Source organism: Ornithorhynchus anatinus, chromosome 12 (assembly GCF_004115215.2).
Source record: "Ornithorhynchus anatinus isolate Pmale09 chromosome 12, mOrnAna1.pri.v4, whole genome shotgun sequence".
Taxonomy (NCBI): domain Eukaryota; kingdom Metazoa; phylum Chordata; class Mammalia; order Monotremata; family Ornithorhynchidae; genus Ornithorhynchus; species Ornithorhynchus anatinus.
Window position 1 is genome coordinate 47,689,250 of NC_041739.1, and position 14,404 is coordinate 47,703,653.

The following is a 14,404-nucleotide window of genomic DNA, read 5'->3' on the forward strand; positions in this document are numbered from 1 at the left end:
GGTCCCTAACTGCAAATGAAACAGACTGGTTTCATCCCAGTGCTTAGAACCGTGCTTGGCCCAATACCATCATTATTATCATCTGCAAATAACAGCCATTTGGTTCACACTCCAGATGGAGAAGAGAGACAGGAAACAATTTTCAAGGGTTTCTCGAAACTCCTTCATGATCCTCTGGGTCAGCAAAGGTATAAGGAGTGGGTAAGTGATTTTAGGAGGGCCTGATTGGGCAAGCCCCTGAACTTCTTTATACTTCAGTTTCCTCATCTGTAAAACGGGCATTAAATCCTACACCTTCTCCTTAGACTGGGAGCCCCATGTCCAACCTGAATATCTTGTATCTATCCCAGTGCTTGGCACAGAGTAATCACTTAATAAATACTACTATTGTTATTATTACTATAACATTATTATTTCAGTTGTTACACAAAGTTGGCAAAATCAGGTTAAAAAACACACCACATTTCTTTCTCCATTTTAAAGTTTAGTATTCTGTACAGTAAAGAGGCCGCAGTCTTGAACGTCTGGGAAGGGAATCGGTGTGCTGGATTAGGTGTGAGAGAATGAAGTGAGAGAATTCAGGATTTGGAGGATCCCGCCTAGGTTCTTGCCTAGGTAAAAAAAACACTGAGAACCCAAATCGACCTTATGCCTACTCAGTGTAGAACTGTAGGCTGGAGTCTCACGAGATTATCTGAAGAAACTGGCGCTCGGGCCTTACTAGCTAAGTAATTTAGTTTCTGGAAAGTAGTTTTAGAATCTTTCCATCAACTGGGTCATTTCACCTTGCTGATAGTTTAAAGCCATTAGGGGCCTTCTGGGATCTAGAGTTAATGTGGTATAGGATAAATAGTTTAGAGAACTCCTGCCTGAAATATTCAAGTCTCTTTTGGAATTAGGGCCATTTGGAGTTGAGTCATTAAGTTATCAAGAGTTAGTCTTGAAGGCTCTTCCTCAGTTGATTGTTTTATTGGGACTACATGAATAATGAAGGAATAGAAAATGCGAGAGAGTAAAGATGAAGCAAAAGGGCATATTTTGTTGGAAACTGTTCAGTGAGTGAAAGAAAAGTTGTTGGAGTGTGTGGGATATCAGGGGTTAGGCAAAAAGATCTCCTGATATTAATTTTTGCCCCCTCACGATTGAGAGATTAATAAGGAGCTCGAATCCAAGTAGAAACGACAACCCCCACAGATCAGGAAGAAAAAGCGAATTCAGCTCTCTGCCAAGGGGCAGATTTCTATGCTTTGGCTAAATGCCCCATTTGAAACTCAGCCCAGGGTTGGCTGAAATCCCCTATCTGTTTGCTACCTTTCTTCTCAGTTTCCAACTGTCTTGCCTCCTGAGGCTTCCCTGTCCTGGGTGCTCAAAGTGGGGTGGGAACTGCAGCTGACTTGGAGTCCCCCATCTCCCAGTATCTCCCAACATCCCTACCAGTAACTAGTTTAAAAAAGACGCACCTTGAGTAGCAGGGGAAAGGTCTCGCTCATACCTGCCCTGACCCAGGAGGCCTTACCAGACTGAGCCCCCCTTTTCCTCTGCTCCTCCTTCCCTCCCCATCTCCCCAACTCCCTCTACTCTACCCCCTTCCCCGCCCCACAGCACTTGTGTGTATTTGTACATATTATTCTATTTATTTTATTAATGATGTGCATAAATCTATAAGTCTATTTTGAGGCTATTGATGCCTACTTGTTTTGTTTTGTTGTCTGTCTCCCCTTTCTAGACTGTGAGCCCATTGTTGGGTAGGGATTGTCTCTATCTGTTGCCGAATTGTACTTTCCATGCGCTAAGTACAGTGCTCTGCACGCAGTAAGCGCTCAATTAATGCGATCGAATGAATGAATGACCCTCCAAAAGTGAGTTCACATTGGGGTGGAGCAGCGAGGTCCCCAGAGTGCAAATCTGGGCCCCAGGGGGAGGTTTAAAGGTGAGCTAGAGGGTTGGATGGCATGAATGGGCCGGCCCTGGCCTGCTGAGCAGGGTAGACCAAGAGACCATTGCGAGGCAGCGGTGCCGGGGGGAGATGGGGTCACTTCATTCATTCGCTCATATTTATTGAGCACTTGACTGTGTGCAAAGCACTGTATTAAGCGCTTGGGAGAGCACAGTACAGCAATAAACAGACACATTCCCTGCCCACAATGAGCTCACAGTGTAGAGGGGAGCCATATCAATATACATGAATGAATGAGTAAATGATGATGATGATGGTATCTGTTAAGCGCTTACTATGTGCCAAGCACTGTTCTAAGCGCTGGATTAGATACAGTGCTGGATTAGAGCTCACAGTGTAGAGGGGAGCCATATCAATATACATGAATGAATGAGTAAATGATGATGATGATGGTATCCGTTAAGCGCTTACTATGTGCCAAGCACTGTTCTAAGCGCTGGATTAGATACAAGGTGATCAGGTCGCCCCACGTGGGGCTCACAGTCTTAATCCCCATTTTGCAGATGAGGTAACTGTGGTGCAGAGAAGTTAAGTGACTTGCCCAAAGTCACACAGCTCCCCCGATTAGACCGTAAGCCCGTCAAAGGGCAGGGACTGTCTCTATCTGTTGCCGACTTGTTCATTCCAAGTGCTTAGTACAGTGCTCTGCACATAGTAAGCGCTCAATAAATACTACTGAATGAATGAATAAGTGGCGGAGCTGGGATTAGAACCCAAGGGTAACCCAGGGTTCGCTTTCTCATTGATTCAGTCGTATTTATTAAGCACTTACGGTGGGCAAAGCACTGTCCAGTACCACAATAAACGGTGACGGTCCCTGCCCGCAACAAGCCCCGCCCACAGTCTAGAGGCGGGGAGACAGACATCAATACAAATAAATAAAATTACAGATATATACGGAAGTGCTGTGGAGCTGGGAGAGGCGTGGGGAGAGATCTGGCTAGACTCAGACATGCTCACTCCAGGACCCTGGGGATGGATTTCCACTCAGGGTTGAAGCCACCCGAAGTGGGAGCTCGTACATTGTGAGCGTGTCGAGGTCCCACCGGGGTATTCTTTTTAGCGCTTAGTACTGCGCTCTGAATGCGGTAAGAGCTCAGTTGATACTATGATTACTAGTATTTTTTTCCGTGATTTGTTCTTTGATGTCAACCCTTTCCAAGTCTCCCTGCCCACTCTTTTTTATTTTTTTTTTAAATGGGATTTATCAAACAGTTCGTGCCAGGCGTCGTACTACGCGCCGGGGTAGATACACGTCTTTCAGGTTGGACGCGGTCCGTGTCCCTCATGGGGCTCGCAGTCTTCATCCCCGCTTTACACATGCGGTAACTAAGGAGCAGAGAAGTTGTGCCCAAGGTCATTCATTCATTCAATTGCGTTTATTGACCGCTTACTGTGTGCGGAGCACTGTATTAAGAACTTGGAAAAAAGTACAATTTAGCGATAGAGACGATTCCCTGCCCGCACTGGGCTTATGATCTAGAAAAGGGGAGACAGACTTCAAAACAAGTAAACAGGCATGCATATCAATAAATGTATCTATAATAGAGAAGCGGCGTGGCTCAGTGGAAAGAGCCCGGGCTTGGGAGTCAGAAGACATGGGTTCGAATCCCAGCTCCACCGCTAGCCAGCTGTGTGACTTTGGGCAAGTCACTTAACTTCTCTGTGCCTCAGCTCATCTGTAAAACGGGGATTAAAGACTGTGAGCCCCACGTGGGACAGCCTGATCGCCCAGCGCTTAGAACAGTGCTTTGCACGTAGTAAGCGCTTAACAAATACCACCATTATTATTATTATAATTTTATATGCATCAAAACAAGTAAACGGGCCTTAAAATAAATAGAATTATAGATACGTACATATCTACACAAGGGCTGTGGTGCGGGGAGGGGGGTAGAGCAAAGGGAGCGAGTCAGGGTGACGGGGAGGGGGAGCTGAGGAAAAGGGGGGCTTATTCTGGGAAGAGGGAGCGCTTAGTAGACAACTGGGTGGAGCCGAGATGAGAACCCAGGTCCTCCGACTCCCAGGCCCTTGCTCTTTCCTCTAGCCCAGGCCGAATTTCACTGCTTGCCATACACTCACGATAGGAAGTTGGCATCTCTTTTGAGCCCTTCCACAGACTGGCCGAGGCGCGTTTAGTACCGATGACCGTTTACTTGTTAAGCGCTTACTGTGTGTCAAGCCCCGTACGACTGTTACTACTGATAAGGTATCCATTAGGTGCACACTACGTGCTGCGGCCGAAACACGATATTCAGGTCGGACGCCATCTCTGTCTCACAGTCAGCGGGGGAAGGAGAACAGGTATATAGTCTCCATTTTACAGACGAGGACACTGAGGTCCAGAGAAGTTAAGCGACTCGCCCAGGGTCGCCCAGCGGGCATGTGGCAGGACTGGGGACAGAACCTGATTCCCAGGGCTGTGTTCTCTCCATCAAGTCACAGGTCGGTCACCTGTGCGCATCTGGGATGGTTGTAGCCGTTAGTGCCGGTCTATTTACCCGTCCGTTGGGTTTTCCTTTCCCTCTTCAGGATGGGAAAGAGCAGTCGAGTCTGTGTAAGTGCTTCAGAGGGCCCAAGCTGTCGGAAATCGGCACGATCGCCTGGATGATCACCCTCAGCGACGCCCTCCACAACTTCATCGATGGCCTGGCCATCGGGGCCTCCTGCACCCTGTCGCTCCTTCAGGGAATCAGCACGTCGATAGCGATCCTCTGCGAGGAGTTTCCTCACGAACTCGGTAAGAGGCTTCCCCCTTTGCTATCCAAGTGGGTGAGTTCAGAGCGCGGCGGCAAGTGGAGTGTGTCACTCATTCGATCGTATCTGTCAAGCGCTTACTGTGTGCAGAGCACCGTACTAAGCGTTTGGGAAAGTACAACACAACAGTAAACAGTGACATTCCCTGCCCACAACGAGAGCGGGAGTTGGGGAGACAGACATTAAAAGTAAATAAAATTACAGATCTGTACGTAAGTGTTTTGGGGTTGGGAGGAGAGAAGAGTAAAAGGGATGAATAAAAATACGGATGTGAACATAAGTGCTTTGGGGCTGGGAGCGAGTCGGTGACGCAGAGGGAGTGGGAGATGAGGAGAAGTGGGGCTTAGTTTGGGAAGGCTTCTCGGAGGAGATGTGCCATCGATAAGGCTTTGAAACGGGGGAGAGTGGTGGTCTGTTGGATTAGAGGAGGGAGGGTGTTCTAGGCCAGAGAGGCAGGACGTGGGCTTAGGGGTCAGCGGCGAGACAGGCCGAGATTGAGGCACAGGGAGAAAGTTAGCTCTAGAGGAGTAAAGTGTGTGGGCTGAGTTGTAGAGAAGGAAGATGAGGTAAGAGGGGGCAAGGTGATGGACTGCTTTAAAGCCAATGGAGAGGAACTTTTGTTTGATATGGAGGTGGATAGGCAACCACTGGAGTTTTTTTGAGGAGCGGGGTGATGGGTCCAGAACGTTTTTGAGGGGAAAATGACCCGGGCGGCAGAGTGAAGTATGGGCTGGAGTGCAGGACCCAGCCCTTGACAACTGGAACAGCAATCAACTGGAAATTGGACCAAAAATACAGTCAAGTGACTTGTGGTTTTTTGTTCCTCCCCACCTTCTCCCCCCACGCCCCACCCACCTTCTTTTTTTAGGAGACTTTGTGATTTTACTCAATGCGGGAATGAGCACTCGACAAGCTCTCTTTTTCAACTTCCTTTCCGCATGCTCCTGCTACCTTGGGCTGATCTTCGGCATATTGGTGGGCAACAATTTTACTCCAAATATCATCTTCGCTCTAGCTGGTGGGATGTTCCTGTATATTTCCCTGGCAGACATGGTAAGAAACGATTTTGTGTGAATTGGGATTTACATAGGGAAGTGGCACCCAACCCTCTTCTCCCACCGACTTCTCCCAGTCACTGTAGAGAACGCCACCATCCTCCCTGTCTTACAAGCCTGTGACCTTGGAATTATCCTCGACTCATTTCTCTCAATTGACCCACATATCCAGTCCGTCGCCAGATCCTTTCAGTTCAGCCTTCACACTTGCTAAAATCCACCCTTTCCTCTTCGTAATAATAATGTCGGTATTTGTTAAGCGCTTACTATGTGCAGGGCACCGTTCTAAGTACTGGGGTAGATACAGGGTAATCAGGTTGTCCCACGTGAGGCTCACCGTCTTCATCCCCAGTTTACAGATGAGGTAACTGAGGCCCAGAGAAGTGAAGTGACTTGCCCACAGTCACACAGCTGACAAGTGGCAGAGCTGGGTTTCAAACCCATGACCTCTGACTCCCAAGCCCGGGCTCTTTCCACTGAGCCACGCTGCTTCTCTTCATCCCAACTGTTACCGTGCCGGTCCAAGCACTTATCCTGACCTGCCTCAACTACTGCACCAGCCTCCTTGTCTCCCTGCCTCTGGTCTCTCCTCTTTCCATTCTTCACTCTGCTGGCCAGATCATTTTTCTAAAAAACTTTCAGTCCATGTCCCGACTCCTCAGAAACCTCCAGTGGTTGCTCATTCATTCATTCATTCATTCATTCATTCATTCATTCAATAGTATTTATTGAACGCTTACTATGTGCAGAGCACTGTACTGAGCGCTTAGAATGAACAAGTCGGCAACAGATAGAGACGGTCCTTGCCGTTTGACGGGCTTATGGTCTAATCGGGGGAGACGGACAGACGAGAACAATGGCGATAAATAGAGTCAAGGGGAAGAACATCTAGTAAAAACAATGGCAACTAAATTGAATCGAGGCGATGTACATTTCATTAACAAAATAAATAAGGTAATGAAAATATATACAGTTGAGCAGACGAGTACAGTGCTGAGGGGATGGGAAGGGAGAGGGGGAGGAGCAGAGGGAGATGGGGGGAAAAGAGGGTTAAGCTGCGGAGAGGTGAAGTGGGGGCGGTAGAGGGAGTAGAGGGAGAAGGGGAGCTCCGTCTGGGAAGGCCTCTTGGAGGAGGTGAGTTTTAAGTAGGGTTTTGAAGAGGGGAAGAGAATCAGTTTGGTGGAGGTGAGGAGGGAGGGTGTTCCGGGACCGCGGGAGGACGTGGCCCGGGGGTCGACGGCGGGATACGGTGAGGAGGCGGGCGGCGGAGGAGCGGAGCGTGCGGGGTGGGCGATAGAGAGAAGGGAGGAGAGGTAAGAAGGGGCAAGGTGATGGACAGCCTCGAAGCCTAGAGTGAGGAGTTTTTGTTTGGAGTGGAGGTCGATAGGCAACCACTGGAGGTGTTTAAGAAGGGGAGTGACGTGCCCAGATCGTTTCTGCAGGAAGATGAGCCGGGCAGCGGAGTGAAGAATAGACTGGAGCGGGGCGAGAGAGGAGGAAGGGAGATCAGAGAGAAGGCCGACACAGTAGTCTAGCCGGGATATAACGAGAGCCCGTAACAGTAAGGTAGCCGTCTGGGTGGAGAGGAAAGGGCGGATCGTGGCGATATTATAAAGGTGAAACCGGCAGGTCTCGGTAACGGATAGGATGTGTGGGGTGAATGAGAGAGAGTCAAGGAAGACACTGAGATCGCGGGCCCGAGAGACGGGAAGGATGGTCGTGCCATCCACGGTGATAGGGAAGTCTGGGAGAGGACCGGGTTTGGGAGGGAAGATGAGGAGCTCAGTCTTGCTCATGTTGAGTTTTAGGTGGCGGGCCGACATCCAGGTGGAGACGTCCCGGAGGCGGGAGGAGATGCGAGCCCGAAGGGAGGGGGAGAGGACAGGGGCGGAGATGTAGATCTGCGTGTCATCTACGTACAGATGGTAGTCAAAATCGTGAGAGCGAATGAGTTCACCGAGGGATTGAGTGTAAATGGAGAACATAAGAGGGCCGAGAACTGACCCTTGAGGAACTCCAGCAGTTAAAGGATGGGAGGGGGAGGAGGCGCCTGCGAAGGAGACCGAGAATGACCGGCCAGAGAGATGAGAGGAGAACCGGGAGAGGACGGAGTCCGTGAAGCCAAGGTGAGATAGGGTATGGAGAAGGAGGGGATGGTCGACAGTGTCAAAGGCAGCAGAGAGGTCAAGGAGGATTAGAATGGAGTAGGAGCCGTTGGATTTGGCAAGAAGGAGGTCACGGGTGACCTTAGAGAGAGCAGTCTCGGTAGAGTGGAGGGGATGGAAGCCAGATTGGAGAGGGTCCAGGAGAGAATGGGAGTTAAGGAATTCTAAGCAGCGATTGTAGATGACTCGTTCAAGGACTTTGGAAAGGAAGGGTAGTAAGGAGATAGGGCGATAACTAGAGGGGGAAGTGGGGTCGAGAGCGGGTTTTTTTAGGTTGGGGGAGATGTGGGCATGTTTGAAGGCAGAGGGGAAGGAGCCATTGGAGATTGAGTGGTTAAAAATAGAAGTTAAGGAAGGGAGGAGGGCAGGAGCGATGTTTTTAATAAGGTGAGAGGGAATGGGGTATCAAACAGGAACTCCATACCATCAGCTTCAATTTGTTCTCCCCCGCCTACCTTACAACCCAATCTGCACATTTCACTCCTCTGTTGTCCACCTGCTTATTGTACCGTAGTCTCGTCTGTCTTGCTGCCAACCCCTTTCGCCCATCCTCCCTCTGACCTGGACCCCTTCATATCTGACAGAGCACCACTCTCCTCACCTTCAAAGCCTTACTCTTATAGGAAGCTTTTCCTGACTGATCTCGTTTCCCCTCCTTGGTCTATCCGCTTCATCGTCTAGACACTTGCTATTCACCTCAGAGCCCGTCGTTTAGTTTAATATCTGTCACCCCTTCTAAAATGTAAGCCCTTTGAGGGAAGAGAATGTGTCTGTATTGTATCCTCCCAACTAGTTCAGTGCTCTGCACACCGTAAGTGCTCAATAAATACTATTGATTAATTGATTTGAACTTACTCCTGCCTTGTTGAGAATCAGGAAGCCCCTCAGGTCGTATGATGACGACTAGAGTATTTAAATACTTACTACATGTCAGGCACCGGGGTAGGTACAAGGCCATCAGGTTGGATGTGGTCCAGGGCGCTCGGTCTAACTGGGAGGGAGAGAAGGTATTGAATTCCCATTTTACAGATGAGAAAACTGAGGGACAGAGCAGCGAAGTGCCTTGCTTCACGTCGCCCAGTAGGAAAAGGGAACCCAGAACTAAAACTAGAACCCAGATTCTCTGACTCCCAGCCCCTGCTCTCTCCACAGGGCCTCGCTACTTCTCAGTAAAAGCCTTGTTGTATCAGTGAAGGGGAAGAACCAGGCGACGATCACCGTTCAATTAGATAAAACTCTCTCCTTGACGTTTGCTCGAGGTGGTAGTTTTTGTGCTGTGCTCTCTGTGTCCTCTAACCCCCAGATCCTGTTCTGGATGAATTTAGGAACTTGAAATGCAGTTTAATTAATTGGTATTTCAGTGCTTACTATGTGTCAAGCACTGGGGTAGATTTGAGTTAGTCAGTTCAGTTTAAAAGCTAGTAAGAAAAGTTTCTCCATTCAGCCCCAAGCTATTGACGGAAAGACCGCTGCGAGGCTAAGTCGTCCTTGCCTCAAGTATCTGCATAATTGAAACAAGCAGCGTTATCTAGGGGAAAGAGCATGGGCCTGGGAGTTAGAGGACCTCAGTTCTAATCCTGGCTCTGTCACTTACCTGACCTTGGGCAAGTCACGCCACTTCTCTGTGTGCCTCAGTTGCCTCATCTGCAAAAAGAGGTGTCCGTATCGGTTCTCTCTCACTTGGACAGTGAGCCGCTTGTGGGACTTGATTATCTTGTGTCTATCCCAGCACTCAGTACCGTGCTTGGCATATTGCCCTGAAGGTAAATGGCATGGTCCTGACACTTTTTTTTGAGCCTAGTGAGCTAACAAGTCATGGATCACCTGGGTCATTCTCTTTATTTCTTGGGTAGCTTGGTTTACCATCATTTATCTTCAGAAGATAATTTCCTTTTCTGCTCTGTCCCATCAAGCCCCCAAATGAGGCCAATTTCACCTCTTTGGGTTGTCTAGCTGTTTTCCTTCTCGTGGTCCAAGGAGGCGAGGAAAGAGACTTCGTTGACCCACCCTCAACCCCGCCTGTTCCACCCCCGACTCCAGATTATCAGTCCCTTGGGCCATCTGTAAACACATGCCTAAGGTGGTTCAACATCTTTACAGTCAGTGTTTTTGAAATGACCGGTTTCTTGAAGCCTCTCAGAGTATTTGATACAATGGTTCTCTGCACCCTAAGCCGCACAGGACTTATGTACCTATCTGTAATTCATTTATTTATAGTAATATGTGGTATTTGTTAAGCATCTGCTATGTGCCAAGCGCTGTAAAGGGTGCTGGTGTAGATACAGGTCCCACATGGAGCTCGTAGTCTAGGTGGAAGGGTGAATGGGGATTGAAATCTCTATTTTGCAAATGAGGGAAGTGGGCACAGAGAAGTTAGGTGACTTGCCCAAGATCACACAGCAGGTAAGTGAGCGGAGCTAGGATTAGAATCCAGTCTCTGCTCTTTCCATTAGGCCAAGCTGCTTCTAATATCGATGTCTGTCTTCTCCTCTAGACTGTAAGATAGACATATCTACTGATTTTCTGTTGCGTTGTGCTCTCCCAAACGCTTAGTACAGTGCCCTGCACACAGTAAGTGCTCAATAAATACCACTGAGTATTGTGTGGCTTTGCACAGCAGAGTCCATGGTATTTAGACATCTCTGGGCAGCTTCCTAAAAAGTGGCCACATATCGACCACCCGGTTTACAGTAGGCGGGAGCTACAGTGAGGGGGTTAGTCGGAACTGGGGGAATAGAGGTGCTGTAAACTTCCTTACCGCTTCCAAATTCCGTTGGTTTGGCAGTCGGTTTGCCCCCTGAAAACTCATGCTTTTGGGGCACGGGGGCAGGGGAGGAGAGAGGGAGAAGGACAGAATGGAAGAGATGAAGCACCCCACCGTAAGACTAGGCTACAGAACAGTTCGGTCAATCAGTGGTATTTATCGAACGCTCAGTGCATGCAGAGCCCTGTACTACACGCTTGGGAAAGTGCTAGACGGGATTCCCTGCCCTCAACGAGGCTCTGACCAAGTTTGCCATGAAGCTTGTTGGCTAATCTGACGGTCCCAGCACCTCTGAGTACAGCCGAGGCATAGAAGGCAGCTTCAGAGTCCGCAGTTCTGGAGAAAGATTGGAATTTCAGGTATCCGAGAGGTTTTACCCCCGAGCCAAACCGTCACTGCCCTGTCTCTCCCCAGATATGTGATCTTTAGCAAGCCAGACATTTGTTCCACCACGGGATGGCAGCAGTTATCAAAAAATACATCTTTTCTTTCTTTTGTTTTTCCTTTTTTTTACAGTTCCCAGAGATGAATGACATGCTGAGAGAAAAAGTAACTGGAAGGAAAACAGATTTCACCTACTTCGTTATCCAGAATGCAGGCTTGCTCACGGGGTTTACGGCTATCCTGCTCATTACCTTGTACGCAGGAAATATTGACCTGCATTAATTCGGCTCTGAGGACGGCCCAGATGATGAAGGCATTTAGCAATTAAAAACCAAAAAAACCGAAGAGCTCTTTTTACATTCCCAAAGGGCCTGTCAGTTGATTTTACTTGATTGAGGTAACCCTGCGTTCTTTTGTAAGTCCTTTTTTAGACCCATAAAAATGGGCCACCAGCTGGGTAGGTCTCGCGAACCGAGGCAGAAGCTGGATCCCCCTTACCCAGGGCAGGCACTTACGGTCCCCGATCCTTTGGAAACTGTTGGGGTTTCACGGTCTGTGAACTGAAGAGCCGTCGGGAAGCTCAAAGCCTCCACGCCACGTGACTCGGGCAAAAAACACAATGCCTGGGCTCGAGAGAAGGAATCAGGGCAGGCCCCTGAAATGGTTTGAATGGTTTTTGCGGTGGAAGTGAACGTGGAAGCGATTTCAGGGCAGGTTAATTTCTCTTAAACGTCTCTCGGACAAGTCTTTCGCAACTTGGAAGAGAATCGAGACTACTTCCTCCCAGAAATAAGGACTCCGAAGTCTTAATTACTAATTAACACTGGAAGAAAAGAGATCAGTCGCAGCTTTTGAGCTGCTTCCTTTTTATATGCACTAGGGAGTTTGGGATTTTACAAGCCTCCTTTTAAATAAGTGATAAATGTGTTAACACTTCTAACCAGCGATGGATTCCAAACATTTTTAATGCACATTTTACCTCAGAATTGATTTAATATGTTTTTCTTGACTAGGGGTTTTTTTGTTTTTTTTTTAGTTCAAATAATTTAATTCTGAAACCTGAACTGCCTTTCTGATTTGGGCCAGTCCTGTTGACAAATAGCGTTCGTGAGAAGCTACTGAAGAAGCTCAGCATCGGTGTTTAATTACTATGTCTCGTAAAAATGGCAAATGTATTTGTACATGGCAGGGCCTTGTGAGAAATTTAAATAAGTGACATGTGAAAGAGGGCAGCATATTGGTGCACAAAGGACGTTTTTAATAAGGGCAAGAAGAGCGGGACTTATGTGGGTGAACGTGAGATACCATGCCAAAGAAAGTAATGTGAATTATTGCAAACTATCGAAAGAAGACTTTTTTTCGTTAATTTTTAGTTTTCCTCGATTGGTTGAGTACCTGCCAACTGGATTCTGTGCTCTCAGGTTAATTTTGTACCTTTTGGCCGAAGGGCAGGAGACATTAGCTGTACATCCAGCTAACTAACACTATGAATTGCCCCGAACTGGTTGATTCTTGACTCCTCACCCTTTCACTCGCGAGACCGGTTCCCACTCGTGTAATCAGAGGGAGAGTCACTAGGCAACCAAAAAATGATTGATTGAGATCACTATTTATTTCAGGAACTGAATTTTCTCCCTGATTTGTAAAAATGTTTCCGTGCGGCAATAAAGTTGACTTGATGAGCATTTTAGCTGGATATCATTTTATGGCTGCCGATCTTTTTTCAAAGTTTCAAAAAATAAACTACCCTAGAACTGTGAACTCACACTCTTCTTTTCAATTAGCCTCTTACTTGACTATTGGAAATTATTAAATCAATCCACCAGTTGTATTTATTGAGGACTTACTGTATGCAGAACGCTGTAGGTGAGAGTACGATATAACAGAGCTGGAAGATGCAGTTTCCTGCCACTGAAGCTGTTACAGTCTAGAGTCTACAGTCTTAGAGGGAAGCAGCGTGGGTTAGTGGAAAGAGGCCGGCTTGGGAGTCAGAGGTCATGGGTTCGAATTCCGGATCTGCCCCTGGGCAGCTGTGTGACTGGGCAAGTCACTGAACTTCTCTGTGCATCAGTGACCTCATCTGTAAAATGGGGATGAAGACTGTGAGCCCCACGTGGGACAACCTGATTACCCTGTATCTACCCCAGCGCTTAGAACAGTGCACAGAGTAAGCGCTTAACAAATACCAACATTATTATTAGACATTAATACAAATTATGGGTATGTACTTTAGTGTTTCGTGTCTGAGGGTAGGGTGAATGAAGGTTACATCTTTTTATTTTAAAGAAATTCATTGTTTAAATTTGTTCTTAACTCTCCAACTCCTGGCTCTCTCCCCTACTCTAGCCTGGAACTCCTATCTACAACTTCTTCAGACCATAGCGCTCTCTTTTTTCAAAACTCTCCTGAAATCCTATCTCCCCCAGGGGGATTTCCCAAATTTATTTTTCTTCTCTCCAGGACATAGCCTCCTTTGATCGCCTCGGCGCTTTTGCGTCATCTAAGGCATTTTGAGCACACTATTTCTTGTGCTTCTGTGGATATCATTTTATACTCTATTTGAGCAAGTCTTCCATTTGGAAAGGCTTTTGTCCACTTCCCCCACTAAATCGTTAAACCCCTCATGAGCGGGGCTCGTTTCTACTCATTTGGTCATCTCTCCCAAATGTTTAGTACAGTGTTCTGCACACAGTGGACATTCAATCAATTGACTATTGACTGATTAAGACTTTTCCTAACGGGTGATGCAGTTACAAGTCAAATTTGTCTCAATGCCCCAGTTATGGTAATATTGCGGGTAACTTCGAGTCATATTACTCAGAATGTATCATGTCAATGTTGGGATATCTGCAAAAAAGATTCATTGTTCACCTGGACGGAATTTTGTGGAGAACAATTCAAGTCCCTTCATCTTTCTCCCTCCCCCCTTGCCTCTTTGAGTCTTTGGTGTTACAGTGCTTCGGTATTCCAGGTTGGTTCCTGCTGGTCTCCTGATGGAATATCGCTGTTAATAATGCGAATAACAGTTGCTCTTTCAATGTACGTGCCAAACACTCTGCTAGAAAAATGAGATCTGATGGTTTCTGTCCCCCATGAGGCTCACAGACTAATGGGGAAGAAGAACAGATACATAATCCCCATTTTACAGACGGGGAAACTGGAGCCCAGAGACGTTAAGCGACCTGGCCAGTGTCCCACGACAGCCAAGTGCCATCGGCAGGATTAGAAACTGGCTCTTGCCACTAGACAGTGCTGCATTCTGGAAGCACCATTGTTCTGCTGGACCCCCGATGCTCATTTCCTAGTGGTTCTGGTGCCGTTA

General features: G+C 47.7%; 1 protein-coding gene across 1 annotated transcript in view; it reads left to right on the top strand.

Annotated features, from left to right (window-relative positions):
- SLC39A8 (solute carrier family 39 member 8) overlaps positions 1 to 12,843 on the top strand; it is a 54,051-nt gene extending 41,208 nt beyond the window's left edge. Inside the window, exons 6-8 of the mRNA XM_029077004.2 lie at positions 4,490 to 4,697; positions 5,583 to 5,767; positions 11,215 to 12,843. Of these exons, the coding sequence (XP_028932837.1) occupies positions 4,490 to 4,697; positions 5,583 to 5,767; positions 11,215 to 11,364 (543 nt within the window). The 3' untranslated portion in view covers positions 11,365 to 12,843. The remainder of the gene's footprint in view (positions 1 to 4,489; positions 4,698 to 5,582; positions 5,768 to 11,214) is intronic.
- Positions 12,844 to 14,404: the final 1,561 nt, after the last annotated feature.